Source organism: Phalacrocorax aristotelis, chromosome 5 (assembly GCF_949628215.1).
Source record: "Phalacrocorax aristotelis chromosome 5, bGulAri2.1, whole genome shotgun sequence".
NCBI lineage: Eukaryota > Metazoa > Chordata > Aves > Suliformes > Phalacrocoracidae > Phalacrocorax > Phalacrocorax aristotelis.
The window spans coordinates 27,841,445-27,854,670 of NC_134280.1; the positions used below are offsets into that span (position 1 = coordinate 27,841,445).

A 13,226-nucleotide genomic window follows, 5' to 3' on the forward strand; every position below is an offset into this window, starting at 1 on the left:
CAAATATTTATCACCTGATAGCCGTTCTGTGTGTTATCACCATAACGCATGCTTTCGACAATGAGCTAAAGGCGAAATGAGTCAATGTCAACAACCAGACTACATACTCATTTGTTTCCCAAAACCTTACATGTAGAAGCTGCATTTCCCAAGTTTTTTTTTCAAAAAATAATAATAAAAAAAAAAGACAGAAAAAAAAGACAAAACAAGTGTGAATTTCAGTTCTTCATAACAGGAGAAAGATTCATGCTTCATTTTTGCTGGCTGTAAAGCAGAAGATGAGCAGCACCTTTATATTTGAAAAAATAAAATAAAATCCAAGAATGAAGTTTCTACATATAGCCAAATCCTATGACAGATGACTGCTCCATGACTACTACTTAAGTCAGACTTGCCAACTAATTTAATCACAGCAATTATCCACTCATTATTCTAGTTAGACTGCTTGACCTTATTTGCCTGATCCAAAAACTGATTACAGTTCCTGGGATTATCGAGTCTGCTGCAGTCCATGCTCCCTCCCCCATTCCAGTGGGTCTAGACTACCTAAACACAGGCTCGTATTCTCGGAAAAGCCAAGGTCTTAAGGTAAGATGTCAGAATTTATAGACATGACTAATTCTCTAAACCCCTACTGACCTCGTATTAGGTGCCAAGCCTCTTGGTGCCATTGAACACAGACAAGGGATTGCCATAATGCTCACATTCAGGAAGTGACCCTGAATTTTGTGCCATTGATCCTTGCTACCTAAATAGAACAGAGTAATTCTATATTAACCAGCCGCAGTTTGCTTTTAAATAATCATAAAAGCAAAAACTCACCCTTCTTTTTAATTTTCTCTTTCTTCTTTCTAAAAGAGTGGAAACATGTAGGTAAATAATTTGAAGTCATTTTAGCACATACAAACAACATCCACTTTAGAAAAAAAGTAAAATCTCAGTGGAAGAAAGGATTAACAGAACGGAACCATCAGTAATACCGAGTGGAAGACTGCTTTGTAACAAATCCCCTATAGTCTATAGGGAACGCTTTACAAAGGGTACAAGCTTGCAATTGTGAAAATTAATCTTTTTTTTTTAAAGATTGTTTTACCTGATTAACAAATTTGAACAAAATTCAGAATTTCTACAGTTTTATTTTCAAAGACACATATTTTTGTAGCCTTGGAATTGTTTGACTCAGTTTTACTTACCTGTCATTCTCATGAGAGCCTTCCTGTGGAATTTGTAGAGGTAGAAATGACAATTCACATTCCTCTGGCCTACAAAAGTATTGATATTTACTATCATGTCAACCAATATTCTGACTGCTAGACAGACTTTTATCCAAGTTAAGGTGATTTTAAGGAGATGCTGAATATACAGAATTTATCTCCTCTTTGACGTGTAAGAGGGATATGCATGACATCCAAGTTAAATCTGTCTGCAGTTAAGAACTCAAGACAGTTAAACTACTGCTGTCTATACTTTTACCAAATTAATTATTGCATTTTCCTCAAGAAAATTAGAAATACTAGAAAAATATAGCAGCTCATGGCATACTTGAGATCTGCCAGTGTTTTGATAAAAGCAAAATCCTTTCGCTGACTGGAGGGCATCCAACGGTGTTTTTCTGCCAAAGCTAGAGTCCTTGCACCAAAACCAAACATAGCTGAGAACCCAAACCGCAAAAGCTTGCTTGGAGTACTGAAAGTACAGGCATCTACTGGTTGAATATGACCTAAAATTTCAAAGATAAAGATCAGAAATTACAAATAACATCTGTATTTCAAACAGAAAACAACTTACCATTTCTTTTGCACCTAGTTTAGCTGCGGGGAAAAACTCCAGGCTCTTCCCTCTTTAGGGAGTCAAGTGTTACTCACAGAAACCATAATCAATCTAGATTTAATTAAGACTATAAAAGTAATCATTTCACAGAACAATGTTCAGATGCTTCAAAATGTTAAAAAAGTTATGGTGAAAATTCAGCTACTTCATCGGGCTGCAAAGGGTCTGACTCAATTCTATTCAATTTTTCAACAATTAGTATAAAAGAAAATGTAGTATCACTTCACAGGTGTTTGCAACAATTTCACCAAATATGTGTAATGATGGAACATTGTACTGGAAGAGATATGGGAGCTCTGAAATACAGGTTTTAAATGTATTTATGTGTAACGTTATAGAATTTAGACATCTAATTCTGTTCAAGATAGGGTATATAATTTTTTTTCCTGTAATAGAACCTGGGTGGTTTCTGTTAGATTGAGTGTCTCTTATTAAAAAGGACAGTTTTAGATTTTGCCTGTAAAGGCTTGTGTATTACTATCTAAGAAATAGAGCAAAGGCTTTTTCACTCCTGACTGCAAGGTCTAGAAAATAGGTACTCAAGATGGATCCTCCACATTATTCTCTTTGATTATTTGAGGGGGGAAAGAAATGTATCCTAAAAAGCTTTGCTTTGAGAGGAATATTAACATTGCTCAGTGAAGTATTCACTATTTCCTAAGACCTGAAAATAAGGCTTGCACTAGGAACCCAGTTTTCCCTTTTAACATAATTACATTTTCACATTCGAAAACCTATTTAATGTGCAGACCAAATGGCAAGGGATACAGCTATTCCTACTAATAAAGCTTTTTTATGGAAACTGATAGTATTTAAAAGAAATGCACACAGATCTGAAAAGATGAATGGTACTTTCTCAGAACTATGACAATACTTTCCTGAAAAGTCCAATCCTAACCACTTTCTCAAGCAGGAAGTATTGTATATTTTCCTATTGTCCTCAGCAGGTACATTACATTAAAATAATCAAGCAATTATGCATCCAATCATGGCATATTAGCACACACAGAGTAACACTATTCACATAATCAAGTCTGGAAAAGGTTACTTTTCGCATTAAAAGAACATCAGTAATAGCGCATGAATGCCAAAATCAGATATTATTCCATGGCAGATTTTAGTTACCAGACGATGAGGTCCACAACTTTTGCTACTAAACTATATTCAGAGAATCATAACCTTTCTAGTACACTATAAATCAGGATAGAATCATTTGGGTTTAAGAGTCTTACAATGTAGTTTATAGTAATGGGATGCCTTTATTAAATCACTGGTTATGGCAAACGTCTAAATGTTCCTTCATTATTTAAAATCTGATAATGTATGTAAAAATATTTACCCATCACAATGTGCAATGTTGCGGTCACTGCATGCTTAATACCATAGAGAGTGTGGGCCAAAATATTAGTAGTACCTGTAAAAGTGAACACAAACTATCATAAAAATTAGAGAAAGGCAGAATAGAAAGAAAAAATACATATAACATTTTTTGAATAAGCAGAGGCATTTACTGCATTTTCAAAAAAAGAAAGCCTCCCCACAAATTACTTAGCCTTGGTAACAGCAGAAATGCCGAACAGTACAAATTACATCCGTTAAAACTTCCAGAGGTCTATAAAACCCTCTCTGCAAGTTCATACATAAGTTCCATTAAAACGAGGGAGGGGGAAGCTTTGCAAAGATTGCCCTTTTTTTTTTTAACTGTCTCCCTAAAAATCACTTCTTCTATACTTGCTGTACTGAGGAACTGTACTAGAAGGCAGATTCTCTAATAAGATATATTTGGGGAACATTTTCAAGTTGGAAAAATAATGTAATACCCAGCCAGTGTAAAACTGTATGTTTCCCAGACAAAATTCTACTAGATCTAGTCTAAGATAGCTGCTGGGCCTCTTGCAGGCTACATTTTAGATTCTTAGATGCAATAGCGAATAAAATTAATTACTGCACGTCAGCTTTACAAGAACACATTAATGACTGAAAAACAGAGAGAACGTAGAATTTGACATTTGTCTGACGAATTGTTGACTTGCATTCAGTGTGTTAAAACTGACGCATCTAACTTGTCTTTGTCATTGCCTGGACATTGGCAGACCAGTTGTACTACTAGTCACTGGATAGAAGAGATTATTTTGAAACAAGGGAATGAGTAGTAAAATCAGCTGGTAAACAGGAAAAAAAGGTCAAGAACTAGCAATGTGAGCATGGAGTTGGAAGAGAGAGTGGAAAATAGGTGTCAGTTTGTAAAGGAAAGAAGCACGGTTCTGGAGACCCATGTTTGGTGGCAACTGATATGTCAAGCCACCTTACCTGTGTAAGAAACATGGATATACGTGTAAATTTTGCCCTTCTGCTTTCATGCATAGGACATTGTGTATCTGCGTATCAGCTGACTTTTAAGCAGCAATTTATTTTACAACTCCAGAACAAGAAATGGTTGCATCTTTCCTAAATGGATACGGTTTTAATAGAATTTTAAGTTGATTTTTTTCCACTGATCACATCTCTGGCATTTCTCAGCCAAGCAGTAGGGCCATAGGATTCAGTTCTGCAAAAATAAAGAACCAGGGCCTGCCACCAAGCAGGTAGAATATTGAGCTTCTTCATGTCATTAAGGGATTAAGGGATGAATAATTCAATAACTGATTAATTAAAAGAACAAAAATATTACAAAAGAACGATTTTGAACCTAACATTCCATAAAGGAATGAGTTCAGTTAGATTTTCAAATCATTTTCTTGTTGCTTGAATTATTTAATATGTTACAGCAGCGACAGACAATTCTGGATGCTAAATTTGCATTTTGGCCAAGTATTATGGAAGCGTTTAAACTTGTCTTTCAAAACTGAGGGAGAGAAGAGAGGAAAGGGAAAGACTATCACTTTTCAAACAACAGGTGCTCGATATTTAAATAAGCACTTTAAAAGCATCACATACCAGACTGAAAAATTATGTTCATCCAAAACCTCTGCAACCTCTGATGTCACGTTAGTGATAGAAAAAAATTACTAGATTTGGAAAGACTGATGTTCATAGTTACAAATGTCTAAAGGCACCTTTTCATTCTTATTCAGGAGTACATGCTTCACTTTTTTCAATAATGTCTCTGAATTAAAATTTGTGAAATAATTGGGAATTGTATCTCAGTATCTCACAGAGTACCTATTATGACCTTAGAGCACCTTAGACACTGAAAGTAATTCAGAATACTCAGAAACTCATGGAAAGCCTTCATAATGTCAGAGAGAGGAGCTCTGAGTAAGGCTTTCAGGGTTCCTACCACGTGAAGGAAATAAGTGAGGTACTTCTATTAAGATAACAGATACAAAACATTCTTTTAAGTTTACCTCTCCAGTGGTACATCAATGGAAGAAATCAGGTTGTGTACAGTTTTATTCTCTAAATAATTAAAAAACCAGTAATTTCATTCACATATTTCTCAGATTTTTATAGGTGACTATACTATTCATTTTCTTCTCCTTTTCCTAAAAAACTGCAATGTTTAAATAAACCCAGCAAACTGGGTTTATGAAGTCCTTTGAAAGAAGAATAAACTGACAACTTCAAAAGCTAAATGCAAGTCTTTGCTTTTTCCTCCCAAAAGAAAGTCTCTCTAGACAGACTAACAGGAAGTCCAGTTTATTAAGAATATTAGAATTTTTATCATTTATATCCAATAACTCATATACAACAACTCAACTAAAAGTAATTTGAACTTCCCTTTCTGTACAGTACGTATAAAAAAGAAAAGGCAAAAATGTAGCTCTAGATAACATTTATTATGCAAAATACTGACTTTTTCAATTCAGTGAACATAAAATGCAGTTCTATAAGGAAAATTCAGGGACCAAAAAAAATTAGGTTTGACCTAAACAGCAATTCTTCACAGAATAATACAAGTATATGCCCAACATAATTTCATGTTTGAATGACTTACAAAATTTAACCTCCAGATTCAACTAATTCTGCTTAGCCAGTGATGCTACCTAAAGTAGTAGCTCAAAAATACCCAAATATTTCCTTCAATTACATTTTTTCAACTCTTATCAACTTTTATGGAAACCTGTCTCTCCAAAAAAAGCAAATCATACACACAAAGGGAGGAACATTACAAGTCATGCAAATTTTGTTTATTTCCTGTAAATTAACAGGGAGGTTGTTATTCTGAAAAAATATTTTTCTTTGTCCTTGAAATCAAACTAATAAAAGAGCACAATGTGGAATATACTTCTGAAGATCAGGCTTGGTATGTCTTAAAAGTGGGATTCCTCATCTAAATAAGAGTAATTTATCAATACAGAGGGCAGCAAGATAACAAATGACCACAGTTGAAGTCAATACCAATCTTCATACTGACTTTTAATGAGAGTGAAATCTCATTCTTACTAAACAGGATAGGCACAAGTAACTGCATCCTTCTCTTAAATCTGTGGAGTTCATTAACATTTGCAGAAGTAAACAAGGCAAACCCCTACCCTCTCATGACTCCTGGGAAAATAAAAGAAATTCTGGTTGTGTTCAAAAATATAAGTAATGCATCCACCCTTCCACAAGTTGAAGATCTAGAGTATGCACGTTTTTGCGGTAGCAAGTACCATCACCTTCTCTAAAAAACTCTTAATACATGCCTAACAGCACGTCTCGTGTGTGTCATTACTTAAGTCCTATACAAGCAGGATCACACACACACACACACACAAAAAGATTATAAACAGAACTGAAACAATGAAAGCTGTTATTAGAATATAAGCTTTGATGATATAAGTGGTGGTTCAATAATAGTGGGTTTAATGCCATTATTCATCTTCCCAAGTCATCTAAGCCTCCTTCTCCCCTAGGTAAGCTCAGAATATTATCTAACAATAACAAGATGGTTTCCCTGAACACTATTGTATTACTTTGAAGACTAATAACCTTCTTTGATGCTCATGTCTGGGCTTGCACCCCTCACAGATTACTAACAGTCTCAATTTTAGATCCCACTCCAACTACTGAATTTACTGTAAAAAGGATTCATCCATACAACTCCACCATCTCTGTCACCAATACTTTTAAACAAAACCAAAGATTTTATTTTTCAAAAAATATATGTTCAAAATATTAACCTTTTTTCCTGACATTACAAACAACTTCTACAACCTCCTTCCTATGAAACGTGCAAAACCCTCACAGTAAGGACAACGTATCTGCAGGTCATGTAAAGCATGACTGATGAAGGTACCAAACAGAAATTGTAGAGAAAAAAATTGTCCTTGGAAGTGCAAGCACTTCTGCAGTACAATTAACTTAATTAACCAGACAACATGAATATTCATAAGGCTGTTAATGTCTCCCCCATCCAAACAGATAAATGTGATGTAATGACTTCCTAGTCAAGCATAGCTAAAATTCTGATGAAAACTGCACCAACATTTTGGTTCTTTGCCTGAAATATCACAGAAATTAACAGTCCCTCAGTAATATTTCATTTTCTGAATTAATTGGAACTCATGAATTTATTTAAATGAACCATTTAGGACCAAAGGGTTCCCAGTCATCAGATATAGATTGTCTCTTGTTCTGTAACAACTGGATAGCTTTTTTTAATGTCCTTCCAGTTCCCCCTCCCCTTTCTCCCGTTCCCCCTCCGTACAGTTTCTTAGCAGTAGTTCCCATAGCAACAAACACTCCTGCTAATGGCCAGCAGTACAACTGCAGGCTTCCCCACATCTCATCCATTTCGTTTGGACCAGAATAAGGCAGCTCAGTAGAGTATTTTACTAAAACCACACTCCCCTGTGGACCTTTCTCTTCAGAGGGTAAACTGTTTCAAGAGGAGCTCCTTCCCAACCAGTTGGCTGAAACTTCAAAATGCTGTCTTAACTACTAATAATAGAGGCTAAACCCAGATTTTTAAGCCACTCAGATAACACTATCCCATAATACAGTTTTTATTTTTACACAGCTGAAGAATCCCAATAATTTGGTACAATGGATTGCGGGGCGGGGGGGGAGGGGATTAACTGACCATTGAGTTCCATTTTCTTCATGTACACAAGTGTCACACCTGTTTCCTAACTGACTACTTTTTGGAATATCAATAATATGGAAATAAAATACTCTATAGATGATTTTTAAGAACCTAGTAAGGAATTTCTCATGCTATCATTCTATAAATTGTTGTCAGCGTCTTTTAACAAAGGCTGTGGCATTCTGTGTAACAAGCCGTACAGCATACTTTTGAGTTTGCAAATCCTTTTTGATCATGATGTATTTGCCTTAAACTGAAGACAGTAAGCACTAACGATGAGGCACAGTGACCTACGCACACCCAAACAGCATGGAGTCAAGTGCTGGAGAGATTCAGTCTCAAGACCATCAAGCTATTCACAGGAACTGAAGTGGTAAGTGATGGTCCAACTGCTGTACTGAAATTAATTTCCTTCATGTCTTTGAGATTACGGTATCTTTTACCAATACATTTCCAAGGTTTACAAGGTGTAATCTTGTGTTTTTACAAGCAACTAGTCCCTGTCTTAATGCTGCTTTTAGAAGTGCGAAGGAGTTCAGAGCACTTAAAACCTGCTTGCTCAGTTTGGAAGCAACTTTCGCTTTTTTTGTAGAAAACTGAAAAGAACGATTTGCTGTTCACCTGGCTGCAGGAATTTTTTCCTTACTAGTTAAAAACCTCTCAGAAATTTCATCAAGTAGTCACATCAACATCCATACCAGAGGGTAGTGTCCATGCAAAAATACCCCATCTCTTTTAAAGAGAAGTGATTTATATACCAGTCCAGAATCAATCCTGCCTGTATAAATTCTAGCTAAGCCTCCCTGCCTGGCCCAAATTATACTCCAAGAAGGGCAAATGCAAAAACTGGGAGGGGAAGGGACATACCCACACCCCAAAACAGACAAAAACCCCACATTACAAGATGCATGTACAAGTTAATGGAGCAAGAGGATCTTTCAAGAGTGATGCATACATTTGCAGGTCTGTAAAAGTAAAGAAGAGGCAAAGCAGTTTTGTGTGCACAGTATTTTTTTTTTTAATATAAACCATAAAATGTATTCCTGGGACACCATTTAAAAATAGGCCCTAAGCAGGAATCCAGCTGAGAAGCCTGCCAAGAAAACTGGATAGAGATGCAAAACAGCATGGCTTATATTAAGGAAATTCTAGAAAACAAAGTTTTCATTTGGTGTCATTTCTGGCAGCAAATAAGGGCAACATTGATCTTTGCATGGATCAGCTGAAAATTATTTTAGTTTTCTTCTTCCTGAGCTTCTTCCTTTAGGCAAAGTGCTCATCTGTGCCACTACTATAAATTATGATAATGATTTAAAATCTAGTCATTTGTAATCAATCTAAATCACTAATTCGGGACATTTATTCAATAGCTCCCCTAAGTAACTGAAGCTTTAGCGCCAAGAACTGCCTTTAGTAGCCAAAACTGTAAAACATGCCAGAGGGACTTACAACACATGACTTACAATATGTAACAGTACCATTTAGTCTCACCTGCCGGTATTACTCCAAGAGGAACTGGTGCTCTGACAGGTGTTGGTATATAGTCTGTGTCTTTTCCAGCATCCATCTGGGCTTTAAGTAGTAGACCATGAGCAACCTCGCTGACAGATCCGTCTCCACCAACACAAACTACCCTATTACAAAACAAAAATGCTAAACAGTTCAAAATCAACTCTTCCATAGCTGAGCAAACAAGCGGAAGGCAGCTATCATGCACCGTCTACATAATGATATTTCAAATAGCTAAAAACCATTCTTTCTTTAAGAACAAGCTAGGGCTTCACTGTCAGATCAGCGAACGTTAACTAACAAGATACAAGCATCCTCATTTCTGCTTTCTTCTATCTGAGTAGAAGCAAATATATTTAATGACTTGCAAAGTATTTCTTGCATTATCACTCGCTATGCCCGTGAACCGATCAGATGGAAGAGTTAAGCACGTGCTCAAGTGCCTCAGTGGAAAAGTTCTTTAAATCTTTCAGTGCTGACCCACACAAGCATTACAATGCTTTTTAATTGCCCTTATAATAACAACTCACCAAATATTACAATAAAATTAAAAACAGCTAATTCCACACACTATGCAGGCATTTGAGGGATTTAGCAAGGTATAAAACCCCAGTGCCAGCAATCCTTTGCATGAAGGTACTTAATCACTGCTTCTGGAACACGTAATTAAACTCCCACCTGCTGTGCTATAGAAAGGAATGCATTTGTCTGTAAGAGCTCTGATACAGCAAATGTCTTTTTTTTTTTTTGGTTGGTTGGTTTTGTTTATTTAATAATTATTAAAGTGATTCACCAAATTAGTAATGTTTGAAAGTTAAATGTTTTTAAGGTAAACATATTTTCATGATAAAAATAGTAATACTACACCCAAGCATTTACAATATAAATGTCAGATTACTTTAGCAGGCACTTACTTAAAATATCTTTTTCTCATCTATCTACATGAATGCAGTTGTGAAACCATGTCCAATAATTCAATCAGATTAAATTGGTAAGCCCTTTATAACAAAATACTCATTATGTTAGTCAATGTTTAAATTAAATTATTTCAGCTCCTTTAACATTTTTCTTCCATTCCTATTATTACTTCCTAGCTACTTTTTAATTTCTAAATTTTTAGGAATGTTTACTCTATCCAGCTAAACACTGCCCATGTTTAAAAAAGAAAAAGGAAAAAAAAGTATATAGCAGAGGTTTGGATGACATTTTGTTCTTGCTTGCAGTCAGGAATCATCTCCTGTCTTTCGATTAATTTTTGGTTTAGATTGTTTTATTCCTAGGCTTAAAAGTTTCAGCCACAGCAGCAAAAACAGTTAATCTTTGTAGTCTGATAAACCGTACACCTGGAAAGACTTATGTGGATTGTCTTCTGGCTAGTAAAACTTTTGAAAACAGATACATTTTCTTCTGATTTTGGGGGTCTGTGTGTTTTGTTATTGGAAATAGATGACGAGTCCAAGGAATAACATAAAATGCTGCTAACTTTCATTTCTACTGCTTTAGCATTAATCATCAAGAATTGCCTTTTTGGCTGGAAACAGAGGTACCATCAGGGACCAGGAATTCCAAAGCTAATCAGAGAGAACCTGCTGTGCATAAGGAGTAGAAAGTCTTGAGCAAACAGATTTGACTAAGACCTTGAAGAAGGCTTCTTAGAGAAAGAAACATCTGTCTAACCATCAGTCTAACCATCAGACACAAGTTTGTTAATCAACTATTCACTGAAGTCTGACTAACTCAGGCTACTCTAACCAATATCCACACCAGCTTAGGCTCCTGATTAGGGAAGAAATACATGCATGTATATTGTGTGTTTCTGTCATTGTACAAACAAGAAAATCCAGCTGAGATGGCAGCATCACAAATGGACTCCCTGTATTTGTCACCAAGGCTTGGCCTCAAGGTGAGGAAAAAAAGCATGCTGCCAAGTTGAAGTACCTAAATTTGCAGTGTCAGTAAGAAAAGAAAAGCAAATAGCAAAAAAGGTGGAGTATATGAGATAGAAGACATATGCCTGTGATCTTGCAAAACAGAGTGAGAAGTACAGAAATCAGAGAAAAGAAAATACATATAGAAACAAATGTCTTTAACAAAGAATTAAAATATAGCAATATTGCTTACAGAAAGCATTGAGCTACAAACTTCCAATTTACTACTGCAAATCATAAGCTTCAATTTACCTCATAGGCTGTTCAACATGTAAGGAACCACAGCGCTCTCAGAGAGAAATTCAAGACCAGAAATTGTATGTTGCTATACTGCTTACCTACTGTAATTAATTAAAAAAACCTGTTGTGTCTTGCCCTTTCTACATTTTTACTTGAATTACTTTTCAGTCAGTCTGTAACAGGCAACACTTGAAAAGCATGACCTGAGTTAGAGCAGCAGACTAATGCATGCAGGCACAACCTTCAGTCCACACCTAACTCACCTCCAGTCACTTACAAGCTTGGCCAAGGGAGATCAGGTCTACACAAACTCTGCAATGCAAAAACAGCATAAAAACTACCTTACCTTTTACCACCACATACAGTGCATTCCACATCCAGAAGGAGGTACAAAAGTGCTATGCTGTTTTCTGAACAGGGAACTAAGTGACAGTACCCGACTTGAACAAAACTGGACAGGAAGCCAGGGCAAAACAGGAAAGAACTGAAGCCTGCCAAGTCACAAGCCATGCTGCTCAAGAGACAAGAAAAACTTCAAGACTCCATGGAAACAGTGAAAAGACATCACATCAGGTGGCTGCTAGAATTGCTAAAAGTGTAGTTTTTCATCAGTAGGACAATTTAATTGTTGTGTAGTTAATTTTCAATTCAAGCCAGACCCTTACATTTTCTGGTTTAATTCTCAATAAACCAAAATTGTCATCAAAATTCTATTTGGGGAAGACTGAGTTGGTTTTTGGGGGCCTATAAGATTTTTATATCTATGGCAAAAATTCTTAGGCTAGACAGCAACGGGGAAGTCACAAAGGACTTCGCAGGAACATAATCGAAAGTACACCATAAGCCTTTGAGCAATTTGAAAAAGAACATTCCAATTTCATATATTCTCTTTCTATTCTTAAGAGCAACTCTAAAGATTTTGGAGAAGAGATAAGTGATGTTTCGTAGCTTTCTTTTTCAAGATGTCAGACCTTTAGCGTAATATGAATTCTCACCTCAGCCTACTAGTGTCTGTAGAAAGCATCCCACATTAGCTACTTAATAGGATATTTTTCTTTATTGTGCTTTACTGAAGGAGTACATAGATGGAGGCCAAGCTATTTGAGCAGTTATAAAACTTGTTTTTCAAACACTTCAGGAATTTCAGTTTTGCTCATAACCTCTGATAATAAAAGCTACTTAATTTCCACATGAGAAAAAACCCCAACACTTAAACAGCTAACTTAGAAATTCTAGCGTCATATTGACTTAAAGTTTATTTTCTTCCAGCTTCTCCTCCTACTTCCCCTTAGTTTTAGCTATCAGAGAGAAGTCTTACAGAAGTACTGCAGTGACTCTACCCCAAGATCAAACAACTCAAATATGACAAAAAGTAGAAGGGGTTTGTGCAAGAAGACACTACCCAGGCTTTTTCTTCTGTCTTCAGATCTGCTTCCCAGGACAAAATGGTTCCCCAGCTAGCACCCCAAAAGGCATGTCTTAATTGGAAAGAAATTATCCTCAGAATCTGGAATACATACATACATTTTCAGATATATTTTCTTACCTAACTCTGTGAGCTTCTAGAACTAACAGAAATTGATTAGACTATAACACAGTATTTAAGCCTTCTTGTATGGCTCACTACATATTCCAATAAGAGTTGTAAGAATGCTGTAAGACTTCCACAGTATGCAAAACTATTCTTATATGTTACTGAATCTTATTAT

The 13,226-nt window shown here is 35.9% G+C and overlaps 1 protein-coding gene across 1 annotated transcript in view; it reads right to left on the reverse strand.

Moving 5' to 3' along the window:
• CERKL (CERK like autophagy regulator) overlaps nt 1-13,226 on the reverse strand; it is a 58,900-nt gene that overhangs the window by 5,415 nt on the left and 40,259 nt on the right. Inside the window, exons 5-10 of the mRNA XM_075093646.1 lie at nt 9,332-9,474; nt 3,170-3,244; nt 1,543-1,720; nt 1,194-1,262; nt 823-851; nt 640-748 (exon numbers count right to left, since the gene is read on the reverse strand). Coding sequence (XP_074949747.1) covers nt 640-748; nt 823-851; nt 1,194-1,262; nt 1,543-1,720; nt 3,170-3,244; nt 9,332-9,474 — 603 coding nt within the window. The remainder of the gene's footprint in view (nt 1-639; nt 749-822; nt 852-1,193; nt 1,263-1,542; nt 1,721-3,169; nt 3,245-9,331; nt 9,475-13,226) is intronic.